Source organism: Aspergillus karnatakaensis, assembly GCF_047715665.1.
Source record: "Aspergillus karnatakaensis strain CBS 102800 unplaced genomic scaffold BJY04scaffold_49, whole genome shotgun sequence".
Classification (NCBI taxonomy): domain Eukaryota; kingdom Fungi; phylum Ascomycota; class Eurotiomycetes; order Eurotiales; family Aspergillaceae; genus Aspergillus; species Aspergillus karnatakaensis.
Genome location: NW_027395761.1, coordinates 55,737 through 83,224, shown reverse-complemented (window position 1 = coordinate 83,224; position 27,488 = coordinate 55,737). Strand labels below are relative to the sequence as shown.

The 27,488-nt window shown below is 45.3% G+C and overlaps 7 protein-coding genes across 7 annotated transcripts; 2 read left to right on the top strand and 5 right to left on the bottom strand.

Annotated features, from left to right (window-relative positions):
* Positions 1-381: 381 nt before the first annotated feature.
* Positions 382-2,550, bottom strand: BJY04DRAFT_229964 (uncharacterized protein; the record flags this gene model as incomplete). Its single annotated transcript, XM_073719172.1, has 4 exons — positions 2,329-2,550; positions 1,412-2,281; positions 979-1,378; positions 382-925 (listed from the first exon to the last, which is right to left on the bottom strand). Exons 1-4 carry the CDS (start codon positions 2,540-2,542, stop codon positions 382-384), a joined length of 2,028 nt encoding a protein of 675 aa, XP_073567876.1. The 5' UTR covers positions 2,543-2,550.
* Positions 2,551-2,660: 110 nt separating this feature from the next.
* On the bottom strand, positions 2,661-4,447 carry BJY04DRAFT_209462 (cytochrome P450 monooxygenase; the record flags this gene model as incomplete). The annotated part of the gene is made up of 2 exons (XM_073714131.1): positions 2,661-3,374; positions 3,425-4,447. The coding sequence occupies 2 exons, from the start codon at positions 4,445-4,447 to the stop codon at positions 2,661-2,663; spliced, it is 1,737 nt and encodes a 578-aa protein (XP_073567875.1).
* A 1,175-nt stretch (positions 4,448-5,622) lies between these two features.
* Positions 5,623-6,475, top strand: BJY04DRAFT_221417 (cupin domain-containing protein; the record flags this gene model as incomplete). The annotated part of the gene is made up of 3 exons (XM_073717113.1): positions 5,623-5,695; positions 5,810-6,315; positions 6,410-6,475. The coding sequence occupies 3 exons, from the start codon at positions 5,623-5,625 to the stop codon at positions 6,473-6,475; spliced, it is 645 nt and encodes a 214-aa protein (XP_073567874.1).
* A 1,326-nt stretch (positions 6,476-7,801) lies between these two features.
* BJY04DRAFT_221416 (uncharacterized protein) lies at positions 7,802-8,387 on the top strand (the record flags this gene model as incomplete). The annotated part of the gene is made up of 2 exons (XM_073717112.1): positions 7,802-7,942; positions 7,998-8,387. 2 exons carry the CDS (start codon positions 7,802-7,804, stop codon positions 8,385-8,387), a joined length of 531 nt encoding a protein of 176 aa, XP_073567873.1.
* Positions 8,388-9,528: 1,141 nt separating this feature from the next.
* On the bottom strand, positions 9,529-11,121 carry BJY04DRAFT_196653 (putative zinc-containing alcohol dehydrogenase). Its single transcript, XM_073712372.1, has 3 exons — positions 10,167-11,121; positions 10,013-10,108; positions 9,529-9,943 (listed from the first exon to the last, which is right to left on the bottom strand). The coding sequence occupies exons 1-3, from the start codon at positions 11,038-11,040 to the stop codon at positions 9,780-9,782; spliced, it is 1,134 nt and encodes a 377-aa protein (XP_073567872.1). The 5' UTR covers positions 11,041-11,121; the 3' UTR covers positions 9,529-9,779.
* Positions 11,122-14,933: 3,812 nt separating this feature from the next.
* On the bottom strand, positions 14,934-15,470 carry BJY04DRAFT_221414 (uncharacterized protein; the record flags this gene model as incomplete). Its single annotated transcript, XM_073717111.1, has 2 exons — positions 14,934-15,201; positions 15,295-15,470. The coding sequence occupies 2 exons, from the start codon at positions 15,468-15,470 to the stop codon at positions 14,934-14,936; spliced, it is 444 nt and encodes a 147-aa protein (XP_073567871.1).
* Positions 15,471-16,507: 1,037 nt separating this feature from the next.
* BJY04DRAFT_229960 (P-loop containing nucleoside triphosphate hydrolase protein) lies at positions 16,508-19,319 on the bottom strand (the record flags this gene model as incomplete). Its single annotated transcript, XM_073719171.1, has 6 exons — positions 16,508-16,858; positions 16,918-17,391; positions 17,462-17,683; positions 17,743-18,064; positions 18,129-18,794; positions 18,834-19,319. 6 exons carry the CDS (start codon positions 19,317-19,319, stop codon positions 16,695-16,697), a joined length of 2,334 nt encoding a protein of 777 aa, XP_073567870.1. The 3' UTR covers positions 16,508-16,694.
* Between the last annotated feature and the right edge of the window lie 8,169 nt (positions 19,320-27,488).

Genomic DNA, 27,488 nt, shown 5'->3' with positions numbered 1-27,488 from the left:
GGGGCCGGCGACGCGGCTGTCCTTGGGCTAGGTCTACCTGGCGGGCGTGAACAACAAACCCCGCCGACATGGACGAGTCAGCTGAGAGCACAACGATCTTGATCCTGGGAAGACGAGCCATGGCGGTATATCCTGCAGTCGACGGAGACGGAGTAGCGAGGAGATAAGGTGGACCATTCTTGGCATCTCTCGACCGAGTATCCTGCCCTTGATGCGTTACTCACATCTTGGATATTTCAATCAAGCAGATGAGATAGGATATCTTTTGGTGGTCAGATTGGCATTCGCTCAAAGCAGATATAAAACAACACCCGGCTGAAGAGGAAGAAAAAGAAGATACAACGGTGTAGTCAGTTCTGATACAACAAGCCGAGCAGACTCTCACATCAAACCCTCTTTCCTCATGCGCTCGACATGTTCAATCATGGTGGGATTCTTCTTCTTGAGCCACTCCGTGAAGCCGTTCAGCATATCAGCTCTAATGTCATTAGTCAACCTCCACGAGACAACCTGGGTCGGCACCGTAGAACCGGTGTACACCTTATGCGGATGCTCTTTTGCCAGCGGCCAAAGGTTCTGTAGCGGCCGTCCTTGTAGGGTCAACATTGGATACAGATCACTCCAGACCAGACTGCCGAGGACGCGCATATGCCCTTGGTATCTGAGGCCTTGTTCATGGGCGCTCAGCTTGGCGTTGGGGTTGGCGTCGGCGTCTGAGGCATTGGTTGATTCAGTTGTACCGTCGAAGTCTGCATCCACTACGAGAACGTGGCCCTTGAAGTCACCTGGAAGGTCGGTTTTGCTCTCTTTCGACTGGGGATCCGGCTTGGTGTAGGAGCCCGCGCTCTTGTGATCGACCATGAAAAAGACCGGTTGCGCTATTTTGTTCGCCCATTCCTCGGATGATCGGAGATGTTGAAAATGTCTGCAGAGTGCGTTAGTCGCATGCTTATAGGGAACGGGGCGGGGACTTCAAACTTTCTTGCCATCTCTGCCGTATAAGGTGGTTTGAAGCCGAGTTCCTTGCAGTCAAACCAATGGACATTGAGCAGCGGCTTGAGCTCATCGGCGCCGTCTAGCTCATCACCCCATGCAACGAGGTCGGATTCTACCAGTTGCTTCGCGTTGTGCCAATCCTGGTCAGAGAGGCTATGGGCGGCACGGTAGATCGCTATGCCGAGGCCGTGCTTCCCTCTGTCGTCTGGCGGCAGTTCCAGGAGGGCTTCTCGCGTTTGAAGCAAAGTCTGGATCCATGGCGGAGTCGGCGCTCGCGATGGCTGGGATCCGCGGATTTTTTTCCGTAGCTCATCCTGCACTGACGAAGTCAGGTTAAAGCGCTCTCGGCGCGCTGCGGCGCTGTCGACCGCGCTTGGGCCCACTATTTTGGCAGCTTCTTCCTGAGCATTGATACATTCCTCCATTCGTTTGGATAAGAGATCAACGAAGCCATAGTTTTTGTCGTGGTACGTCTTGTCGGGGTTATGTAGGCCGCCAACAATCTCGGTGGGTGTTTGATAGCCGTTGTACCCGTCCATGTACATCCAGATGTTGAAATCCGACATGGACACGACGGTGATCAGCTGTTGTATCCGCTCGGTGTAAGTCTCAAACTCCGGAGTCTCCGCCTTCTCGGGGGGGATGAGACTCATCACGTCCAATGTCGATCCCCAGACTTCGGCGGTCCGGGCCAGGACCCAAGAGTGGGCGGTGTTGGTCATGGCCTGGTAAGAAGCGCGAATGAACTCTTCCCACAAAGCAGGAAGGTCTAGCGATGCAAGAGAGGAGCCCTGGGTCCTGCGGCGGGCATGCAGGGCATCTTGCATACCCTGCAAATCTGACGAGATGTCATTGAAAGTGCCGCGCATCCTATCCCGAATCGGGCCAAGGGTCATATACTCAAAAGCAGCTATGACGGAAGTGAGGTATTCATGGGCAATGGCGAAGCGACTGGGGTTGCTCAGGTCCTTTCCGCGCCACTGGGAAGCCGATACGGGAACCAGTCCATCCCAAAGACGGTTTTTGACAAAGTGAATATTGTGACCAACCTTGGAAACTCCCTTTCCGATCTCTGAGCTAGTGGTCCGCATAAGCATCTTGTAGATGAGTGGGACATCATCGCTGTTGAAGGGGGCGGGGGCCCACTCTGCGGTCGGGGTGCCGAAGAGTTCGAATTCATCTGGGGTCGGCAAAGCAAGCTGGGTCTTCCTGCCGTCCGGGAGGACTCCGGAGGAGATGAAGGTGAGGAACTGGTTGATAGTGTGCGGCGGAAAGAGAGTGTCGACTGGATCTGTCAGCGCGAGTCGATCAACAAGGTCGAGAATCACGTACTGACGGGCAGCTCTTGGTTTTCCCAGTGGCTCTGTGTGTTGACCTTTCCCTTGTAATCGGTGAGATCGATAATCATGGACTCCGAGTGGGACCATCGGGCGACGTTGACCTGCCTTACGCGGGGAACCACATTCCTGGTAGTGGTCTGGAGTATCGGACCAGCAAGGAGACGACGATTGACCTGACGCAGGCCTTGACAGAGCCTAGCAGCCATGATGATGGATGTTATGGTGATGGAAGTGATCAGCAGGATCGGAAGATGGAAGCAAAACAAGGCTACCCCTGAGCTAATCAATCAAATGCTTGGCATTGAGGTTAAGAAATATATATTTTCACCTCACCATCCTACGCAATCGCACATAACACTGCCTGGGCTTACTGGCCCCCTCCACCTCGACTTGATACCCCGACAACGATTCAGGACATGGCAACAGTTCAAAGTCCCACAGCACTAAAGCCCAGAAGATCCTCACCTCCAAATAAGCCAGCTTGTTTCCCGAACACCCGCGCGCACCCAGTCCAAAAGTCAACAGCGGTCCAGCATTGGGGAGGAATTGCTCGGCTTTACCCTCCGCGTCGGTACCGAGCCAGCGCCCGGGGTTGAATTCGCCTATATCCTTTGCATCCCACGATCGGATATGATCCTGGTCCTTCAGCACAGCCCGGTTTGCCGGACGGCGTTTGCTACTGGGTATCTCGAATGCAGGAGTTGTCATGCTAGGTCCGGTCATCAGGCACACGACGACAGTGCCCTTGGGGATCGCGTACCCCAGCAGCTCCGTGTCAACCATCGCCTCGCGCTCGACCGAGATTGCCACCGAGGAACATCGAAAAATCTCACTGATGGTAGCATCTAGATACGGGATGTTCGACTCGACGATTTCCTCCACGGTCGGCGCTCGTCGTTCTCTAATGGCAGCTTGGAAGCCGCTCTTGAGAGCAGCACGTAGTGTGGCTTGGATGTCAGGATCATCAGTGAGATACTTCAATCCCCAGTTGATGGACGAGCTGATGTTCTCGTTGCCCGCGTTCGAGGTGCCCATTGCCTAGTCATATTAGAGTCAGTCATTCTAGAAGTGGATATCTCTCAACGCACCTCATCCACCCAGACCTGCGACAGATAATCCGGCTCGCGTTCGTCGTTCTCTGCCGAGCTCTTCTCGCGCGCGACCAGCAGGTCAACAATGCACATTGGTGGCTCGTGGTCCTGCATCCGCTCCACAGCATTGGCCAATTCGCGTCGGATGTATCGCTCCTTGACCGCAAGGGCTTTCTTCATGCTGAGTGCTCGCCGATAATACGCCAACGTCCAAGGCGATGCTGGGGTGCCTCCAATCGTCTCGAGCAGCTCTTTCGTCGCCCGCACTTCAGGGTCTGCAATGTTTCTCTCGGAGAATGAGATAGCTTGATCTTTAGTCGAATTAGGCTCGCGTTGTTCTTCTCCATCCGTGATACGGAGTAGGCTGCTTCTCGCCGTCACGGCCTGAAACCCGAAGACGTCGCCATACACAAAACCCATGATCGCATCCAGCCCCAAGGCGCGTACATCTTCATCGGCAGCCCATGGTCTTCCCCTAGCGACGCTGCACTTGTGGTGCCACAGACGCACTACTCTGCCGACTTGCTGGTAGATCCTTGGGGCAACCATAGTGTGTAGGAACGCTGGAGTCATGCTGTCCCCCATGTACCGCCGTTGGACTTTCCATGCTGCGTTGCTCTTTTTGAAGATGTGGTGATTTTCACCGAGGTGGCCAAAAATGGCCGTGAAGGAGACAGACCGGTCGAATTCTCTGCCCCGTCGAACTAGGATATCGTCGATTTCGGGAAAGTCTCCGAGGACCACCAATGGTTTCCTGAATGGGCTAACGAAGAGCTGCACGAGCGGCGAGTCAAGCCTCTCCATGGTTCTAATAACATAGCTGACGATGGTGTTGTTGTCGAAGGAGGCGTAGGCTGTGATGTCGGGGACATCGCCGAGGAGGCGTTTCGCAGCAGGCTTATTGTAGGGAATCCCGCGTATAGGCTTCGGGAGAAGAGCTCTGTAGAGGAGACAGAGCCCAACGAGCCCCGTAGCGACAATTTTGATCACGGCAGGTGACAGACTAGGGTGCAGGTACATGTTCGCAGTGTAATCAACAAACGAGGATGGAGAAACTGCAATATTTTTCAGATGAACTCTATCTACAGGAGCTGTACAACGTTTACAGGTGTAACTATAAGCTGCAGCCGGTAGATGCTTGATTGTTCGTGCATTCCCTGGTAGTATTGTTCCTGGCGGGCAATTCAACAAAGACATGGGTGAAGAACAAGAAGTGATCGGCAGTCAATTCTCCGCCTCTTTTCCTCTTTGAATACCCAAATGCCAGTAAGGTGAGTGGTTCTCCGTATGCCAGCCATTGGCAGTGAAATGACTGGATGGAGAGTATTGCTCGAAATTGGTCAATTGCGCCATCCCCCTTGACAGGTAGTATCCTGCTGTTTTGACTCCTGGTATGGCTTTCAATACAGTCTCTCTCTATTATTCTAAGGTCAGTTCAGCTGGATCAGCTGTTTGAGTTGGTTGGCCAAGGGGCCCCTGCTACCGAAATTCATCGGCATTCGGCACCTGCATGATCTATCCCATGTCACGCTCACCAAGGCAAAGACTGCTTGCACAGCAAAGTCCCCATGTAGAGAAGGAGACCATAGACAGCATATTTCTCCGTACTAGTTTACTAGAGCAGCAGTCGTGTTGAGTGGTGATGCATAGTATGAACAGCAATCGTCCAGGAACCCTCATCGGGCTCGGTTGCGAAGCCACAGAAACAAAAACTAAACATCAAAGCTCATAAGTAGTTGGTTGACAAGGTACACAGTGTCCATCTGTATCTCCGACACATTCCCAAGTCCGGGTTAGCTGCTACTCAGCCACCTCGGAGAGACACATACCTCCTTGGATCCTCACCGGTAGACCTGCCAGATACCAACAGATTCCTCCGTCTTCACACACTGAAATCAAGTAATTTGATCAACTTTTCCTCCTAAAATCTCCTCCTGTGCCAAGGTGTGCTTTCGCAGTGTATCCCTCCCACATTGGGAGTGTCCACGCACAATATAACTAAAACCCACCGGCTAGTCATACCAAACCTTGTGAATGGAGATATCCTGCGAGGGCCGGACTAGGCAATGGCCTCACCTAGCACCCGAGGGTTTCGCTCTTTCATCTCTTTGCCATGATAAGCAGGCTCGGGTCTGTCGTTCAGGAAACCGCTGAAATCGCCGAGGGGCAGAGAGAACGGGTAGTTGACCGAGGCCATGTCCAGAACCGTACCCCAAAACGAGGTTTCTCAAAACCCGGAGGGATGGAAGTCGGTGCTTCGCGGACTGGGTAAGATGTGGTTGAAACCAACACAGCCCATTCAGAAGGTAAACCCATCTATTATGAGATTGGCCTCCCGTTCAACAAATAGATCATTGAACGTGCCATCATGATGATATACAGCCATCGATGCCACGGTCGCACCATCACCAGCTACAATCACAGTTACATTTTCAGCTCCAGTCCTCACGGCAGACCCAACGCCAAAGCCAGTATCACTGTCGGGTCTCCCCGTTTGCGAAATTTCCGCTATCGATACCACAAACCTCGAGCTCGACGAGTTTCCCATCGATTTTATGAAATGTTCCATCTACATGAAGAGGATCTTCTACGACAAAGCATCAGGCCAGTCAGTTAGCATGGTCCGATACCCGGCTGGCGTGTGCGACCCCTGGCATGTCCACCTGTGTTCCCACTCGATCTACGTCCTCGAAGGCACGCTGAAGACACATCAAGGACAGTACAGGCCCGGATCATTCAACACCTTCCCTGCACAGACGATGATGACGCATGGCGCGACAGGGAAGGATGACTGTGTGGCGCTGTTGATTACCAACTCCGACTTCGCCATCCACTTTGTGGGCGATGAAAACGATGCTGAGGCTCCAGGCTTCGAACATCTCACAGGGGTTTGTCCTTGTCTATAAGAACTTGTATCTTTCCTCTCGGATTTCCATGCCTCCGCTATCAGCAGTGAGACTACACAGTACTACCACTCTACAGGGCATGGACCGTATTAGCGACACTCCTAAACGTCGCACCATGGCGCAGTACAGTATTTACTTTTAGCATTTCCTATATCTTAGTTTTGTAATTCCTCACAAGGCCAATAAACTGTACCGTTCTTTAGGGCCACTCGGCCATACGCCATGAGAATACCACGATATTGATGTGATATAGAGTACTGCTAGCTTACCGCTTGCACGATAATCCCAGAACCTTGAGTTTATTAACCTATCATTCTGTCGGTCACTTGATCGAGCAATACAAGAACCGCCGCTATCTGATTAATAGTGATGCCCATGGTCAAGAACAGCTTCAGAGAGACAAGAAAAGCGGTCATGCTATCATGTCCTTTCTAGGTAGGAATGCATGATCACCTGCTTAACTAAGACTAAGCTCGTCGGTAGGCTCTGCCTGTTTTCTATTCCCTCGTGCCATCGATTCTTTCAAAGCAAATCTTCCCCTATCGCTGTAATAGGGACCTTCAATAGGTTGAGCATTCTCTTTCGGAGCTGTTTAGTTCTATCCCACGAAGGGAAAGACAGGCTTCCACAATGAGTATAACGTCCCCTTGTAGTGGGTTTCAACATCTCATAAAACAGACATCTGATTCCTCTAAACTGCCATCATGTACTCTTCAGTCCACAGGGCTCAAGCCCCGGATCCTGGGCTTGCTACGGACATATTGTGCAGTTGAACATCGCAACGCGTAGCCGAATCGAAAAGGTGGATGACGTCTGTATTTAGTATCAGGATCCAACTAATTCTATTCGTATTCTCGCATCTGCGACAATCAATGACTACTCTTTCCGGTTATACGTAGCTGGGCGGGATATCATGCTTTCAAGGTCTTAACTAAAGGGGAAAGCCCCCAGAGCTCGTATGCGTATGCGTGTTGGCTATACTCGGCGGATATATAAAAGTTCAAATCTCGGCCAATCATAACCCAGTGGCAGGACAGAGGTGGTTCACTCAAAGCCTTTGGGGCCTTGGTGTTTATCGGTGGTGTATAACAGACAGCCCGGCCTTCCAACTTCGGGGCCATTTTGCTCTGAGCGAGTGATCCAGTGCTCAGAATCCAACCGATCTACAACCTCGTTCGTCATGATGTCTGTCTTGGCACTGATCGTAATGCTACCTGCCCTGATTCTGGGCTTCATGATACGAGCCCTGGTCGTGATGTCCACACTACCTGCCTTGTTCCTGATGTTCGTGACGAGTGCCATGGCCTTGCTGTTTATGGTACCCAGCTTTGTACTCATGGTCATCATCAACATGTCGATCCTCCTGCTGAAATGGGCTATATAAACAGCAACGACTTTTTCCGCACGATGCCCTCTTCACACCCTTCAATCATACTACATCTCTCAGTATCAAAATCCAAAAGTCATCATGCGTTTCACCTTTCCCACTCTTTTGGCCCTCACAGCCTTTGGCTCAGCCAGTCCAACAAGCGTGCTCGCCACCCGAGACGCAGTTGATCCCATCGCCGCGTGCCAGTCAAGAGACGCCCAAGAAGGCGACTGTCGCCTGGTAAGCTTTTGAACCAACACAGCATTATTGTAGCCATATATCTGACGCACAATAGGTCATTACCACCGGTCTGGGTGTGACACTCAGCGGCGATCCCGCACCGGGCACCACCCTGCCAGCCGTTGGCTGGTACAGCCAGGACCGGGGTGCCTACCTGTTCGACCACAACTGCGAGCTCCTCGAGGAATCCACCTGGAGCAACCAAGCCGCGGGTGACAGAGGCTGGGACGTCGAGTTCATTGAAAACGACAAGCATGATTATCTCCATGCCTTTGCTTGGGTTCTCGGCACGGACTCGATCCCCGAGCCGGATATGAGCTCAGGAAAGTCTAACCCGCTTGACCGAATCTGTGGTGCTGTCAATAGCCATACTGAGGGCCTTGTTGCGGGCTGGTTTCGAGTTTGTACCTTTACCTGCACTGGAGGGCTGCAGACAGGCCAGTAGCAAGTTTGGTGAACAACATCGAAACACGTTGCCACAACGACTACTGGCATCATTTTCGATCCTTTGATTTTAGCTTTACTGCCAATGTCCTGGCGCCTATGGGTGCTGTCCGCTCTTTTTCTCTAGCACATCACTCGATTCTCTGTACTTAGGGTTAAGGTGCTTAATTCTACAGCCGTTGAGGATAATTTGAATTGTATTTTAACTGCCGTCATGAGAGTAACCTGAGACTGAAAACAAGAATACCCTAAACTTCGAAAGAGTTGCCACTAACGCTTCGAAATGGACTGTCTTATTCCCTCACTGTACTCAATCCAAGCTGTTTCCTAGCATGATGGTCAAAGCTACTCACTCTATTGATTGATGTCAAACAGCCATATTACCTTGGAAATAGCAGGTCGAGGAATGAATCAGAAGAGGTCGGAACACAAGTCTATGTCCCCCGAGCGAGTTTTGGAAAAATATAATCCCATGTCATTGTCATTACCCAGTGTGAATAAAACTCCTTATAGCCCAAGCATGTACGGAGGGTGAATGAGGAATTCCAGAGTTTCATGATCAAGAAGCAGTGCGATACGCACGACCTCACATAATCTGGTGACTTTGGTGTCTTGTTGGCCTTTTGGCAGGATGGAAACTGCTGCACGTACAGCAAGGAGGAAACCAGTGTAGACAGGACTGGAGGGTGTCAGAACACGGAGAAGATATTCAACAGAGTCACTCAGGCTGTTGCGCAGCTTACATTCCGCATGATATCACATCAATGTTTAAGAGAAACAGAACTGCAAAGGAGCAATCAAAGAGTCTGATCTCACCAATAAGGAGGGATGGTGTAATGTTAGGGGCGTCACGGAGCAATATCAGAGTTGGAGCTTTACCATTAACTGTGGCTGGAAGGGCCTGTCAATAGCAAGGCGAATACCGTCATTATAAAGACATATACGGATGTCGGTTGCTGTACTTGAAAGAGCGAGACTGCAATTGGTATTGCAGACACTTGCCACAATGCTCCCGACAATGGAATTGCGAATTGGTGCTGGCTCCTCGCGGAATGGGGATATTCTAGCGCTCTATTTTGAGAAGGACTGCATGAGGGATCTAAACTACTTTGAACTGCCTGCAGTGCTTGTGGATTTATGTGCTGCTACTGGGGGCGTAATCACCAGCAGGCGCCTGGTTAAACCTTGAGTTGGCTACAACCCGAAAGGCACAAAATCGCTGCGGCCGGTAGACCGCATTGAAAGAATAGAGCGAAAGTGGGAGAATGGACTACTTCTCGACAATACAATCGTGCTGTCACAAATGTATAAATCAATATCGCAAAGCTTCCTCGCTCCGTAAGGCATAGGATAGTCTCGTTTTAACGTGAAATAAAAGGTTGCAGGTCAACAACTACGAATGCAAGTGCTGCGAGCATCCATTCACAGACGACCAATTCCCGTTCATACCAGACACAGAGTCCGAACCCGGCATGGAGACAACAACCTTTAAGCTGCCGTGTTTAGACGACTTTTCAAACGCCTCGTACGCGCTTTCGATATTATCAAAGGCAAAACCTGGAGGGAGAGGAAGTTAGCGCACGGCCAACATGTATACCTGGCAAAGTAAAACCAGTGGGAACGCACGATGTGTGACCAGGAAACTCGGGTCAATGCCTCCTTCCTCTACCATATGCAGTAGATCGATTGTCGACACGGCGTCTATGAGCCGTGTGCGTAGGCCTAAATGGGGGAGCACTCAACATCAGCAGCGATAGATGCAAACATAAAGACGACGTACAGATGTTGCGATGCCACAGTTTCTCCAAGCGCAGTTCGCACGAACACCCAAAGACTCCGAGCGAGGCAATCGTGCCACCGGGCCCAACAAGTCCCTGCGCCATCTCGAACGACTCTGTATTGCCCACGGCCTCAATAACAACATCGAATCCCCGACCGCCTGTAGAGACCGCCATGGCGTCTTCGACAACCTTCTCCGCGCCGCCCTCGCCCAGCACACTAAACGCATGGTCCGCACCCATCTCCTTCGCCATTTCAACCCTCCTCATCCCACGCCCAACAACAACGACAACACTCGGGCAAAACATCTTCCTGCTCATCTGCAAACACATCAGGCCGATCGGGCCTGTCCCGATAATAGCAACGTTAGAACCCGGCGCAATTTCCCCGTTCAGAATCCCGCACTCGTACGCCGTCGGCACCGTGTCGGACAGCGTGACCGCCACCCGCTCGTCGATCACACGGGGTAGCAGATGCAGCGAGAACGCCGCATGCGGAACGCGCACAAACTCCGCCTGCGTGCCGTCGATCGTGTTCCCAAGTATCCACCCCCCGTCAGCGCACTGCGACGGCATGCGCCTCTGCCGGCAGTAATAGCATGTCCCGCACGAGGTGATGCAGGAAATAAGGACCTTGTGCCCGACGGAGAAATTGTGCACGGCGGCGCCGAGCGAGTCGATAATCCCAACGCCCTCGTGGCCGAGGATTCGCCCCGGTGTTGCGGTTGCGACGTCACCGGCGAGGATGTGTAGGTCTGTTCCGCAGATTGTTGTGTGTAGGATGCGGATTATCGCGTCGGTCGGGTGTATGATTGTTGGCTTGGGCCGCTCCTCAATGGAGATTTGGTTTGGGGATCTGTAGATGACGGCTTTCATTGTGCTCGTAGACAATGGATTGAATGTAAGTGTATCAGGGGGGGAACTGGACGGATGAAAGGGGAAGACCAAAACTGGGGATGGGGGATAGACGTACGAGAGGAGACCTGGGTCAGGTTTGATTTATACACCGGCGGTCCTTGGATCAGATGCACAAGGAACCGAAAAGAGAGATACGACTTTGGCAGAGCGATAGTCCTGAGACAACTGAGCAGCGGAAAATAAAGCCGGTGGCAACAGGCCTGATTGGCGCTGTCGGTAGTACATGCAGCTAGGGCAAGGCCGACAAGGTTGAATGCGAATCAGGCAGTATTATCAGCGGCGGAGAGGCTGTCAGTATGCATGATAGTGGGCCGGGAGAAGCCTGTCATACTGTAGGCCGTATCCTAAGTAGTCCGCTAAGCAGTGGCTGCTAGATGAAGAATGGTTCAGCCTGTCTGTGATTTTCAGACGATCCTAGGGGTCCCTCGTGCAACTTGACTGCCATATCGCCTTCATGTTGTTCATCCTGTGCATTGCACTGGAGCTCCGAATCTGGATAGCCATGACAAGGTGCACTGGACATGTGGCCCAGCGACGGTGGAATCCAAATATTACCGAACATGTCTTTGCTTGCGAGTACCTATGGGAGAGCTTCTGCTCATGTTAGGCCGAGTACTATCCAAGCAAGACCCATTCATCCACCCGGCTCCTGCCATTATCAGCACTCTGCAGCTGCCGGCTATTTTGTCCTCTTTTGCATACCCTAGTTCGCTTCTGGTTTTCCACCAACCAGGTGTTTATTCTGCATGCCAAGAAACAGAGAAGGCAACGGAGCGTACATCCGCACTAGGGCGAAATGACAGAAAAGGGGTCGAGGCCCTGGCGGCTGCTGCGCCCCGATGAACTGTTCGCCGGGATTAGCCGGATCATCGAGCAGCCGCCAATGGATTGGGTAGAATCCAGCAAGACATGCATGCATATGCGTGTTTGTTCAGGTAGCCACTGCACTGCAATTTGTTGTCGGTAATTCCGCGGCTTTTCGACTTTGCTGGCTGGCTATTACAGTGGAAAAGTATTCAAATCTGGTACAGATACATCGACAAATCTTGGAGTCTTGAGCTTATCATGCGGTAACATGAAGCTAGTAACTAATACCATATCCCTTTCATCGAGCGCTTCATTTCCAATTCGCGCTTGCAAATTGCCCCTTTTCGAGTAGCTGATAGATCTTTGATTTGAAGAAGCCTCAGCTGCGCCTCAACCCCCGCGGTCCGCTAGGGAGACGTATCTACCCCGCAGCTGTGTTTGCCATCGTCTCCCCTTTCCTTTCGTGCTTGTAGACCTCTTGCAACGGAATATCATAGTGGGTACCAGAGAATAACAGCTACGCATCCCTATTCCTTGAGGTCAGACCTTTGTCAACACTATACTCTCTTGTTTTGGATTCAGCTGAATCACTCGGTGTTCCGGACCTGGGGAAACCAATATTAGTAACACTCGCATATTCGCATTATGAGGATAAAAAGCCTGAACTTCGGCTTGAAACTAAAAAGACAGGCTAGAGGTTGTTGGAAACAACATCTGCAAATAGGCACTGTACCTGTTTCTTATAATATTGAGCTGAAACTAGACCCTCTCTGCAGGGCTGACTCGTAGCTTTGCCCCAGTCTAAACCTCAGAGACCACTCATCATGAAGCCGGCCATGCGCGCCGGAGGTAACACGGACATTGCAAATTGTATGCAGGGATTAACCTATCTGATCATTATCGGCTGAATGTCACAAGAAAATTTACTCGTATATTATGAACCCGGCACTTACGGAATACCTGAACACCCTGTGCCACTGCATCGACTAACAGGAGCTACGGTACACAGGTCAAAACAAAGGTATACTGTCATGATAAAGTTCTATGGTCTCTTACACTACAGTAGACACACAGCATATTCATGTTTCCCTTAACCCGGAAAGTGAGGCCTGAGTCCTGGCGAATTGATGATAAGGGCTTGATTTCATCTACAGGGAGCTCACTAACGGTCAAACATTACTCAATTGCTACTGGGATGATCATAAGGACTCATAAAGATGAAATACGCAGGCAGCTATATGGCATTATTCTGTCTTTACGTCAATTGGTCCAGGGGTCCGACAAATACTCTGGTATGAATGCTGTTCAGCCGTACGCTTCGCTATGCTGTCACTTTCACGGCTCTAGAAATTGCCAGAAATTCCCAGAATACGTCTTCCAAACCCTATCCGAAGCGGAGCCATTTGAAAGTACCAAGGACTTCAATGACTGGTTCTCGTCCCTGCCGCAACCACGCCTTCTCAAATATCCAAAGTATCAATATTCTTACCAAAATTTAATAACTCGACGTTGGAGAATTTATATTGACCGACGCTGACCTGCACCGAGGCAACATCATGGTCTCCGAAAATGCACCTTACAGAATGTTTGGTATCGTAGACTGGGGCCAGGCCAGTAAAGTAGGTTGGCCAGCCCTCAACCCTGACGGCGTCCGGCAGGCTGCAATCCAATTTCATGGCATGGTGAGTCGCGCTTGGCCTGTGCGATGTTGATAGCATCCGTGCCACTCAACCTTTCTGTAACAATGTGGCAGACATGTTTCATAGTCCATTCTTGGCATCGTATACTAGTGGTCTATAAAAGGCTCCATGTTAATATCTAGTCAAAAGCACAGGGTGGCAATAGCTTTCTTTCTTACATCGTTCACGGGCGCCATAAGGTTCCCACTGTCCCTGGGAGGTTGGACCTAGCTAGCTGCAATCTCGATATTACCCATATGTACCCTGTCGATGGCCGGCTCGTTGGCTGTGGAATCGCGAATGCTGGCAGAGTCAACTTGGCCAATCGTAAATATCTGGTACTGCTGGCAGGTTACGGCAGGGCAGTGGTTGTGATTGAAGTCAAGAATGTATCCGGTCATGGGTGCACCAACAACATTGATCAAAGTGCCTTTTGTGTGGTCACCTCTGAGGGGACAAAGACAAAGAAGTGGGCACGCTCAGAGGGAGCATAGCGAGAAGAAATAAGATAGGTCCTTCTAGGAGCAATGGTGTTGTTGGTGTCTTTTGTTTAGAATTTGGTGTCAAACGCGAGGACATAGAATGTGAATTGATCATGGTCTTAAAGCTGAACCAGAGACGGTCATCCTTACATACTTAGAGAGCGTGCAAGGCACTTGCTCTGATCCCTTCCGGTATATTGCTTGATCATGACCGGTGATGGCAGGTAAGATCTGGAAAGGGCGTGCAAGTTAGCCTAACAAATCAACGTAGGTACCTTAATTTCCAGTGAACAGCTGAGAATAGCAACGTGTTTAGGTACAGATATATGTCACAAGGAGCTCGGCTGGCAGAGCGTAAATGAAAACATACAGCTGCCTGTGCAGCAGCTAGTGGCCACTGTCCACAAGGAGTACAGCCCGACTCATTTGTGTTCATTTAGTAGTGAGATCAGGGGTCGTTTTTTTCTTTTTTCTGTCTTTTGTGGTACCATTGAAGTCCACGAAACCCGGTTGCTAAATATGGCCACATAGACTAAAAGTTCAAAAAGAAGAAGAATGATTATTTGATTGCAAAAGGATTCATATTTTGGTGGAAGCGAATAACCATGAGGAAAAGGCATCATTGCCAGAATGTTGATGTTTAAAAGAAAGAAGAAGTTACTCTGTGCTGATTGCACCTCCAACTTTATTGCTTGCCTTACAAGTTCGGAATCAGTTCAGTAGTAAGGGTACACCCTATTTTCGGTTATTTGCAGCCTGGACGTGATTAACTTCACCACAGCTAGCAATCTTACAAATAGACACAGACATGGACCCTAGCCAACCCAAATCAACACCTACGCACTCGATCCGAAGCCCCACACAACCCCTTAGGCCCATCTATCTAGCAAATAGGTAGGTTGGGCCAGTAGTACTTGCTGAAGATAGGTCCCGCATTGCCACAGTCAGTACCACTGTAGTGGCAGACAGTGCTCGACCCACCGATGTCCTCCGCGGCCTGATTCCATGAAGACCCGCCCTCAACATCAACGTAGTCCAAGTGAGGTACACCATCGCCCCAGGAGAGGGCGACCGTATGTCCGCAAATGTCGTTCAAGATGCGTGGGCCGGTGTTTGTAAGGAGGTCCTCGAGGTCGGTGTATGTGCCGGTACTATGTTAGAAGAATATCGTTAGCTTGGCTCAGTGCTCATGGACCAAGTGCGAGCGGGCAATGTCTTAACGGCGGGGGGTGAAGGGTGCGTACCGGATTTCCGCTGTTCCGGGGCCACAGACGTCAACGCCAGGAGACCACATCTGGTACCAGCCGCATGATGCACCCTGGTCTGGAGGCGCGAGGGTGCAGGCCTCTGAGAGGCAGAGGTCTCCTGCCAGGGCAAGGGGAACGGTCGCAAGGAGGGCGCCGAGGATGGTGGTCATCATTTTGAGAATGAATCTTGTGAGTAGTCGAGCTGCTTGAAGAAGGAACTGATATGCGAGGATTTGTCTCTGCATTTATACATTTTCTTCTTGGTTTACAGTTTACACCGACACGGCGACACCGAGTATTTCCCCTCCGCAGGCTAGTTCATTGCTGGTAGTCGACCCTGTAGATCCGGAAATAACTTGGAAGATTGAGACAACTGACGACAGCCAAGTGTTGTGCACTTTTGACTTGGCTCTTGGTGCCTAACATCTGGGCAATCAGCTTTGTTCACATACTTCACTGGTGACTGCACTACTCCCGGCGATACCGTACTCAGTGCCTCACCAGGCTAGACGCCCCATTTTGGCCCCAGGGACTTGTACCTTGGCTACTTGGCTCTGTGGAGTTCAAATGGGGCAGAGGGTCTTTGCCGCGATCAAGCAGGGGTTGACAACAAGGGCAAGCGAAGTCCAAGCCTGGGGGCTAAAAGCTAATCACGGTGGCACCACGCCGCGCGACCCTGGTGGCGTACGGTTCTTTCAGTTTGGCTCTTTTGGAATTTGACTTCTTCAAGAAACAGCAAATTGCCTTGAGATTGACCTTGTGACGTACCCGACTGTGACGGCGGACACTAGAGAAGGTCGTCCACTGTGCACCACATACACGAGGCATCGATGGGCTATTGGTTAAACCAATTGAATCTGCACAAGACCCCTTCAGTCAGCAATCTCCTTAGCTTTAAGTTACATCTGCCTAGAGATTGATGCTGTCATGTTCACATCCATTGGGTAGTCAAACCCCCTTGCCACGCATTGGCAAGACAAGCATAGGGACGCTCTGCATATAACCCACTTACCCTCTTACATACACACTGTAGCTGAAATGGCTACTTTGAAACATCATCTAAAGTGTAGGCCAGGCTCTAATTATCTCTTCTACCTCACTGCACCATAGGCCTTGTCCCCGATGGCGTAACTAATTACAACTCCACGAGCTCCACTTGTTTACAGGAGCTCAAATGATGGCCAACATGACTACCAGAAGTTGTACATTGTCAACTATTGTACGATAAGACTGATAAAATGAAATCAACTCATTCTATGATGGTAACATTCTAGCCATCCCCGACAATCTGGGTTCCACGTCCCTAGCCATCTATCGAATGACGGGCTACCTGATCCAACGTCGTCCCCAACGCCATACACATGCACGATATACAACCAAGCGCCTTGATCAGACCGTCAGAGGTAGATCCAATCAATCCATTCGTTCTCTCTATGCATGTAGTTGTTAAAGTTCAGCGACATGCTCACCACCTGCCGGAGGTGCTCCTCGGTCAGTACAGGAATGTGATCCTCCTTGGGCCCAACCTGAGAGCATGCGAGGGTCAAGGCGGTTTCAAACGCTGTGATCGCAGTGTCAACGCCTCATAAATCATCTGAATCGATTCTGTAACAAACCCACCCTTTCGAATTTCATGACCATTCCATCTTAGACCTTGCAAGTCCGTGGACTTTCGCACGAACTCCTTGGCGCCGTCGGAGACACGGATCTCAAGGTCGTGAGTTTCCTTATTCCGCGATAGGTTCTCAAAGTGGTTATTCCAGATCTGTTGCCGCGAGTCCTCTTCTAGCGGGTCATATCCGATCCGGAGGTGAATCCGGGACATGAGTGCCCTGTCAAATTTTGCGATGCGGGTTGTGGTAATGATGAGCAGCCCTTCGAATGCGTCTAGGGCTTGCAGGAAGCCTGCCTGTTGGGAGCACCCGGTAGTAGCTTCGATGAGATCGTCAGCGTTGTCGAGCAGGACGATTGCGTTCCACCTCTTCGCGGTCCGGAAGTATCCAAGCAGATTTGTCTTTACTTCTTGTGACCCGTGGCCTAGCGATGCTGTGGTGAGTCTTAAGAGGGGCCGTGCCGTATACTCGGCTACCGATTCTGTTGAAAATAAATCAAAAGGGATCAGTACTGCGCAGATGGGGTCGTGTTTGGGGGGGGACTTAGGTACCGGCAGTGAGAGTCTTTCCCGATCCTGGCAGGCCATGGAGGAGTATGGTCTGCCCTTCCCCTTTGCCTCGGCCATAGTCCGAGGAGAAGGGCTGCGAGTACGATGCGCGGTAGAGGTCGCAGATTGCCTTGAGCATTTGCTTGTTTTCGGTCTTCATGACCAGCATGTCAATGAGATTTGCCTGGATCCGAGGCGGCTCCAGACGGTCAACCTCAAAGATATCTTCATGATAGTCAGCAAAACAACCTAAGGAACATGGGAAAGGGAAGGGGAACACCCACCCCAGATGTTGTCTTTCACAATGACCCCGTAGACATGCGATGGGCAGAGCATGTACTGGTGGTCGGTCAAAATGGCTGTGCGTTGCAGGTCAATCTCGTCGTAGTTGTCGAACATGCGACGTGCCAGGCCGGAGTCCTGTTTCCGCGCATCCTTCTCGTCGCATGTTTCGCACGCGCATCTCGGTATCCTGATATATTCATCTAACTCTACGCCGGGGACAGATGAGACAGGGGTGAAGACCACCCCTTCAGAGGCTTCCTGGACATTGTCCAAAGTCCACGGCTGGCTGGCATGGTCAACGACAGCCCGCGCTTTGTTGTACTGATGTAAACTCGTTTAGTACTTGCAAAATGGCTAAGGCAGGCAAGACGGAAGGCTCACTCACATCCCTTATACCATTCAACTTGCTCGGGCCAGTGTACTCGTGCAATGAAGGCTGTTTGACCATGTCAACGAATCTTTTGCCGCGGTCGACGAGTTTCTGGCCAAAGGACTTGTCGTCGTGGTATTCGACAGGGAAAACAGGCAGCGACCGAATGTCGCACTGTCCAGCAAATCCAGGAATGCTGATTTCCTTAACCGACCGCGTTAGATGCCGTCCGTCGAAGTTGAGATTCCACACATACACGCGGTACGGCGCGAGTGAGCCTTCATCCGAGTTCCACGAGAATGTACTGGAGTACCGGCTAGAATCGACCACATAGGCGTTGAGCTTTCCATCCTCTCGTGCATAGACATCGGATCCGGGCCTGAAGAGGTACCACAGCGTTCGTAAAGTGGTCTTGGGGCTGGCATGGCCCAACATGCGGGGCACGTCCTTCAGGATAGTCGCCGCCTGGTCGTCGAGATATTCAAGCAGGGTGTCGAGATGTTGCTGGCAGGTCTCACTGTAGACCGCATCATGGGATTCCCTGACTTCCCCCCGATATTCTCGCAATCTTTCCCGGATATGATACAGGTCTCTGAATGGGTAGACGAACTGTCCGTTTCTAAAACAGCTTTTTATAGAGCTTGCATTCCATTCCTTGCGCTCGAGCCGGTCCGGGCCGGACTGGAAGGTAATCAGTGCCTTGAGAGCATTCAGGAGGACTGGTGACAGGATGCGGAGCACTGGGAGCCCAGAGTCATCCACTCGGTCGCGCAGAGGCTGAGTGTCGTTGTCCTTGCTACAGCTGAGCTCGCGGTGCTCCTCGAGAACTGATGCCATATGGTTGGGAAGCCCTCTGTCCTTCAGGTTAGTGGCAACAGTTGGTCGCTCCTGGAACGCCTGCTCAGACTGGAATTTCAGGTCCCCGTCTTTGTCCGGGAGTAGAAACTTTGCGACATAGAGGATATTGCTCGTTTTGGGTATAGACTCCCCACTGGATTCGTCTTTGGGCTCTGTGATGGACTTTGCGGACTCCTCGACAGCCTCACCCGCAGGCTCTTTAGCAGATTCTTCAGCTGTCTCTTTAGTAGGCTCTTCAGCCGTCTCTCCAGCATTCCCTCCAGCATTCTCTCCAGCAGACCCCGCGACAGACAGACCTCTAAATAGATTCCTCGGTAGACTTCTCAGTATACTATCCATTAAACTCATTGACGGTGTTTTATTGTCGGTAGACTTCTCGGTAAACTGAGCAAGCGACTCATTGACGGGGTTTTGTTCGGCCCTTTCTGTCGAGACAATGTGTTCTTGGTCAATCTTCGTGTCTCCAGCATTCGAGGGGCTCTTGGGCTGAACAGGCGCATCATTCGAGGACAGATCCGGTTCTGCCCTAAGATCCCTCAGTTGACCGCCGCTCTCAGTCGGAGCGATTTGCAAGGCTTGGATGGTGGCTTCTCACTGCGGTTAGCTTGGCTCACTGGATTTACCCTTACAGGGGTACATACTACTACCACTACCCTTCTCCGCATTCTCCATCCGTGTTCGGGCAGTGAGTTCAGGATCCATGTTTCGACAGGTAATCCACCACGAGCGGAGGGAGAAGAAGAATAAGAAGAAGAAGAAAAAGTCGGGTCTTAACCATCTTACAGGCACTGACACGTCACGGTCGGGGCCCAGTCTTGTCGCCGCTTGAGTTTCTGCCGACGAGGCTGAAAATGCTTGTGGCGCCAATCATACTCGCGGCAGGCTGCATCATGCATGGATTGCACATTGACCAAAGGCTGACTTTCAGCTGCGGCGTCAGCCTGCGCTCCGCCTCGCAAGCAGGTGATGTTCTCGATCCAGAGGTGACTCACGTAGTCATCGCTCGCTGTCATCTGCCTACACACAAACTCCTGGTGGATCTATATCATGCTGCAGTCCAGTTCATCCCCGACGACATGACCTTAACTCCCAAATCATGATTGTTAACTAGTTATTGGTCCACTGCTGATTAAACCCCCTGAATGATGACTAACGAACTAACCTAGCCGACCAAGCAACATTACCAACTACCTAAAGCAGCGCTGAACCCCAACCTCACCCCGCATCAGTCATGGACCAGCATACAAGTAAAGCGCACAAACCGAGACGCCGCACGGCCAAGCAGCTAGAGCGAAAAAGGGTGCTCGACAAGGAGCTGCAGCGCTCCAAGCGCGAGTCCGACCGTGAGCGCCTGCAGCGGATGCAGAGCGAGATCGACCAGATACACGAGACAATGGATTATTTCAAGTCGACCAGCAAAGTGATCCTTAAGACGGTAACCGCATGTTCTGAGCGCCTCTCCTGGCCGTCAGGGGTAGTTGCCACGGACCAGCTGGAGTCGACTTCAAGTCCGAGTTCTGTCGCCGCCGCGAACTCGAGCCCCCCCCCCACTGTCCAAGCCGGCAGCCCACTGCCTCTGCCAACCGCGATTTCACGACACATATGCCGAATGCTTTGAGCAGACAGTCTACACGGCCCTGATCAGCGCGCACTACCCGTCGCCGCTCCCGACCTTCCCTTCTGGTCCCACTATTCCTCGACTCCCGTCTGTCTCGGACGTCCTGTTCCTCGGACCAGGAGAAAACCCTGTTTCACGCATTATTATCAAGATGCTGCAACGGCCGGGATTCAAAGATCTCGTCAATACGGTGGCTGCCTTCTCCTGGTCTACTGGGTCCTCCGCGTTCGTCTGGCCTTCCTTTTCCCCGCGCAATCACCCCGTATCTAAGCAGCTCTACTGACACCTAACTATATTCCGGCACGATAGGGGGGGGAGGGGTACTCACCAAAGAGAAGTCTTGGCAAGGGGGGGGGGTATTAAGTTTTAATAATACCCCCCTACAAAATCCTGAATCTTAAATATCTTTTAAGAATTTTTATATATTCAGAATCCTTAGGGTTTAAAGAGTAATGATATTTTAAAAAATTCTAAAATTTCCTAATAAGAAAGGAGATATAGTAGGGCTTGAAATAAGGGGAAATTTTTATTAAGGTTTAGCTTAGCAGGCTAATTATAGGTAGTCTAGTCCTAATTAAGCTAATCCACTGCCTAACTATATTCTAGCACGGACCTGGGGGGTGGTCTTATTAAAGAAAAAAGTCTTAGCAAGGGGGGGGAATCTAAGTTTAAATAGACCCCCCTAAAAATCCTAATAATTTAATATTTTCTAACTTTTTTAATATGTTTAGAATCCTTGAGCTTCAAAGAGTAATAATATTTTTAAAAATTTTAAGATTTTCTAATAAGGAAGAAGATATCATAAAGCTTAGGGTAAAAAGAAATTTTTTATTAGGGTTTAGCTTAGCAAGTTAATTATAAGTAATCTAGTTGTTATAGAAGAATAGACCTCTCTGTATCTTCCTAACCCTAGTAACTTCTTATAAGCTTGTAATACTTAACTTAACTTATTTAATCCTTTTTCTAAATAGCTTCTTATTTAATTAGTATAAAGACTAGTTATAGTTAGGGTTAAGCTTAGTTAAAATAAAAAGACTAAGTATCTTATATATAAAATACTTATAAAGTAGTTTATATAAGTATATTACTATCCTAAAGATAACTCTAAAATAATAATTTATATTAATTATAAAGAATAAGTAAGACTAGATATAGTAGTAATAAGTATTCTTAAATATTTATATTAGTATACTATCCCTCTACCTTCCTAGGGTATACTAAGTAATATACCTAATAGGGATACTTTTTTATTTATTATTTTTTTACTAGTTCCTAGTCCGCTAGATAATATATATACGTGATTTTCTTTATAAGTATATTACTAGGTAACTTTTATTATATAATATTTAGTATCTATCTATACTTATTAGTATTATTAGTTTTATTCTAATATTAAAGGTAGTTAATATATTAAGAGCCTAAATATTATAATAATATAATCTTCCGTGGCTAATAATATTTCTTCCTTAATAATAGTATCCTAGGATATTATTATCTTATTATAATATTACTAGCTTGTACTATTCTGCCGTGTAGATTATTTTAGCTAGGTTTGTAATATTATCTTCCTTTTTTCTTGCTTTTTATCCTAGAAAGTATAAGTATTATAGATTCCCTGCATACCCGTGAGTTTTAACTTTTTTTTCCTCTTTTTTTAAAATAGCTTATTATATTTTTTAAGTATAACTATCTTGCTAATTATATTACCTAGTCTAAAAATATTATCTAAAATAGCCTCCTTATCTTAAACTCTTATAAATACTACTTTACTTATAGTATTATATATATTATAAACTTAAAAAGTATGAGAAAGGGGTTTCTTATAGGCTTGGTTAAATCAGCGTATTTAAGACTCGGGAACCTAATAAGGAAATAAGGGCTGTTTTTAAGGATCGCGAAAATAGTATAGATTAACACTAAGGTTCAGAATCTTGCTTTATAAGAATTCTAAAGTTAGTATATACTTAGTTAGCCCGCGGCTAAGTTAGTACTAGTAGAATATTCGCGTGTTTTTATAATTACTCTCCCCCTTCGCAGGCCTTAGTCCCTAAAGCTAAGGGTTCTTATTATTTAATCTAGATATATATTTAGTAAGTACTAGTAAAAACCTTATATAGCTAGTAAAATTTCTTCGTGGAGGGAAAAGTTATTATAAAAAAAGAAAAGGCTTTCTCGCGGGTAACTAGCTACTATATAATAGTATATAAACTCCTATCCTTCACGGATAATATAGTTATATTAGTCTATTTCGCGAGCAGTCTTTATAACTAGTATAGCCCCGCGAAGTATTTATAAAGTAAAGTAAAGTATAAAGTAAATATTAGGTAAAGTATTACTTTATAAGGGTTTTATAAGGGTAGTATATACTTTATAAGTATATATATATAAGGTAAAGCTTGCTTAAGTATCTTTATTAAGTAATTATATAGGTGAAGTTTAACTTTACCTTATTTTTAGAAGGAATAATATTTATATAAAATCTTTTCCTCTCTAACTTTTCTTTTCTCTTCTTTTTTTTTATAACCTCGCGTACTAAACTAAATAGTAAGTACATGTTCTTTATTAATTCTTTTTATAATTTATTAATCTTTTATTAATTCTTTATCTTGTGTTGCTTGCCTGCTATATAAGTATTATTTTTATCGCTCGCGAGTAATACCTTACTTATTTCCTAGTAATCACCTTGCTTCTGCGATTACCCTGCCTGTTTCTTAGTAATCACCTCGCCTGTTTCTTAGTAATCACCTCGCCTGTTTCTTAGCGATCACCTCGCCTGTTTCTTAGCGATCACCTCGCTTCTGCGATTACCTTGCCTGTTTCTTGGCGATTACCTCGCCTGTTTCTCAGTGATCACCTCGCCTGTTTCTTAGCGATTACCTTGCCTGTTTCTTAGTGATTACCTTGCTTGTTTCTTGCTTTACAAAGGTATTAGCTAACTTTAAGTAATCCGCGAATATAATAATAGCTGCTCCTGCTCTTATCTTCCCTATCTTTAGTGTCTCTCCTACTATTTAATAAAGGCTAAATCTTTTAAATAGCCTGTTAACTCTTAAGTATAGCTATTTAGTAATATAACCGCGAGCTAATACTAATAATTACTTTTCTCCCTAGACTATAACGCGCGGGATACTTATAATTATTATAATAAGTATTTATTACTAGCCTGTAGCTCTAGTAAGTACTTTATTAGGCTTTATAAAGCTTTATAAAAAAAATTTTAATAAATAAAACTAACTTTTAACTAGCTACCTATTAATTTTCTTATTATAATTTTCTCTAGCCCCGCAGGCTTATTTCTAAGAATTACCTAGGATATACTACTTCTAATAGCTATATTTATTAATAACTAGGTTATAGCTTAGCTTATTAATTATTCTAGTATATAAGATAACTAGCTACAGGTTATACTACCTAGTTTAATACTTATTATTATAGTTATACTACTAGGTCTAGCTTCTTAAATAAGACTTAAGCCCTTATCTCTCTAGAAACACGCGTGGATTTTTGCCCTAGTATATGAATATATTTACTTTTATAGTAAATTATTTACTAACTAGCTTATTAAATAGTATTAAACTCGCGAGGCTATTCTTGATTTTATTATTCGCGGGTATTACAAGGCGTAAGCCTGTATTCGCGGAATATATTTTTAATAGGATTAGGTAGAAGTATAATAACTATTTTTATTATAGTACTCCCTGCTTGCTTGTATAGTAAGAACTAGGTATTAGTCTAACTTTGCCTAGGTATTATATAGGCTTATTAATATATTTTTAATTAAGAGTAGTTTAATAAGAGGAGCCTTGCTTCCACGGATAAAGCTTTATTATTAGATTTAGGTATCTTATATACTATACCTCTTATTAAAACACGCGATAGGCCTGTAATATTTCTTAAGCTTATAATAATACTAGCCGCTAACTTACTAGCATAATTATATATAATAATAATACCTTACCCTGCTTATGCTTTTTATTTTTAAGTATTTATTTATAGAGTTTATTTTAGGCTAGGTATATATATATCCTTAGCAGCCTAGTTTTTATTCTTTTATAATATTATTATTATAAAATTTAAAGGTTTTTCTACTACTTTAACTTTTTTTATAAATTTCTTAAATATTAATAAATATCTTAAGTAGCTCGCAGGCTCTTATATAATATTATTCTTACCTAGCTTATACTTTTTTTATTTAACTTAGTATAGCTATTTATAACTATTCTTATCTCTTTTCCTTGTAAGAATAGTTTTAGGTATATAGCAACCGCTATCTACCTTTATAAGGTATATAGGGAATTATTTTATAAAATTAATTCCTTCTATTTCCTAATACTTGTAAAATATTAAAATATAAAAGATATTATAAATATCTAGCCTCGCGGGTAAGTCTAAATAATACGTGTTTTATTTAATATATTTAATAACTTGCTAAGCTCTATAAAATAATATATTTAGCTTGCGAGATAGTTGTGCTAAAAACTAGTTTTTTATGCTAACTTATATATACTTGCTAATCTTAAAGGTTTTAGTAATACACTTCTTATTATAATACTTTTTTTAATACTCGCGGGCCTTTTCTAAAGCCTTAATAGCGCTTTTATAGATCTCTTATAACTAAGCTATATAATTTATAGTACTTTTTTCTATAATATCCTAGATATTTAGTTAGGTATCTAGTATAAGCACGTGAGGGTGCTTACCTATCTTTATATAAAATAAAATAGTATTTATTAATACTTGCGCCGAGTTATTATATATAAACTCTGCAAGTAATAAGAAATTAACTTAGTTATCCTAGTTAAAGTTAATATAATTTTATAAGTATTATTCTAAGATACTATTTAGGTATTCTGTTTAGCTATCTATTTATAGATAATATATAGTACTTAATAACTACTTAATCTTAAGATAGTATATTAAGTTAGATTAGAACCCTAGTACAAAAACTAATCTATAGTCTATTATAATATTTGCGGGTACTTTATACAAGTAAATTACCTCGCGAAGTATTATCTTTATAAGTTATACTCTTTTAATTATTTTGCGAATAAGGATAAAATAAGTTATCTTACTTAAATAATTAATAATAATAAGAATTATATTATATAGCTACTAGTTAGGATCTATAATCCTTATACTAGCTAGTAGATTAGTAATAAAATTTATACTAATTTATTTTTATATTCTTACAGGGACTAGTAAGGGCTATAATAAGCCTTATTACTTATTATACTTAATCCTCGCGCTTAAGTATATTATATAGCTCTAATAATATTTCTTAATAAACTTATATATATACGGCTACTAGAATTACTAATAAACAAGCTCTTAGGTTTTTTTTAAAATAAAATATCTTACTAAAGGATTATTATAGAGCTTTGCGAGTATTTTAAAATATAGGAAATACTAGTCTAGGATATATATTTTTCCTTTATAATAAAGTATATTATTCTTATTTAATTAGAGGCTTAGCTATAATCTACTTTTTTTAAGTATAATATACTTAATATTAGGATTTGCTAGGCCTTTACAGATATCTTATATAATAAGATTATTTTCTAGTAGTATTAGAAGCTTCTCTAGTAACTTAATAAAAAAATCCTTGTGAAATAATTTTTTATTATACAAGATATACTAGGCTATTACCCGCGTAGTCTAATATTACCTAGTATTAAATTTATTAATTATCGCGATCCTTATAACTAGTCCCTTACCTAACTTTTATAATATAAGTATTTATTCTAAAGCTAGTATTATAGTTATAGCCTGCTTCGCGGATAAGCTAAGCTAATTTTATAACTTATTAAAAGCACGCTCTTAGTACTCTAGCTTATCTTTATAATAAGTAGATTTTATATAATTTATTTTATATAATAGGTTATTTACTAGGTTAAGCTTACCTATATAGTAAACTATCCTAAATCTAAATCCTGCTAAGAACTAGGATTAATAAATTTATATTCGCGAGAGAGCTTTAGTCCGTGATTAAAAGTTCTATAATACTTTATAATTTATAATAATTTTTATTTCCTTGTAATTATCCTCTAGGTAGTACTACTACTCGCGAAATAATTTTATAATAGCTAGAAGTTCTTGCTTACTAATATTATAATTATACTTAATAGTAGTTATTTTCCTAGAAAAAAATATTACTAGATATTATATACTATTCTTTTATAGCTAGGTTAATATATTATAAACTACCTGGCTAGAAATATTACTTTCTAATTATATAAAAAGGAACTTATTCTAATAAGTTAGCTTTACTATCTTATAAAAAGCTTTCTTAATTTTCTAGAATAATTCGCGAGCTTTATTTATTATAATATTTTTAGGACTTTTAATAGATTATAAGGTATCTTACTTACTAGGCTTTCTTAATAAATTTATAAGTAAAGCTATAAGATAAGAGTATTTCTTTATAAAATATTAGTACTAATTCGCGAAACTAATAAATATAAGAATATTATAAATAGTCCTAGGTATAAGTTACTTTATAATAGTACTTACCCGCGAGGGTTTTATCTTAATATCTTCTAGTATAATTATATACTTAAGGAAGTTAATTTTAGTTATTATAAAGCTATATTTACTTTGCTTATAATATAAACTTACTTTATATAATTTACTAAGAACTTTTTTTACTTATTAATAATATTCCTTTAATATCTGTGAGAACATAATTATATTATGTAGGTACATAATAATATATATATCTAGGATATCACGGAATATCTAGTTTGCAAACCCTTAGAATATTATAAGGATGTTTATTAAACTAAATAATATTACCTAGTATTTATATAACCTGTATTTTATCTAGAAAGCTATTTTCTACTCGTGCCTATAAGTAATATAAATCTAATTAAATATATCACGGAGGTTAAATTAATTAAACT

What these genes read in the sequence shown, in the direction of transcription:
- BJY04DRAFT_196653 (XM_073712372.1), bottom strand. Translation starts at nt 11,040, where the DNA reads ATGAAAGCCGTCATCTACAGATCCCCAAACCAAATCTCCATTGAGGAG. An exon ending in ACTGTGGCATCGCAACATCT is followed by an intron (nt 10,109 to 10,166) that starts GTACGTCGTCTT and finishes TCCCCCATTTAG; the next exon opens with GCCTACGCACACGGCTCATA. An exon ending in GAGTTTCCTGGTCACACATC is followed by an intron (nt 9,944 to 10,012) that starts GTGCGTTCCCAC and finishes CTCTCCCTCCAG; the next exon opens with GTTTTGCCTTTGATAATATC.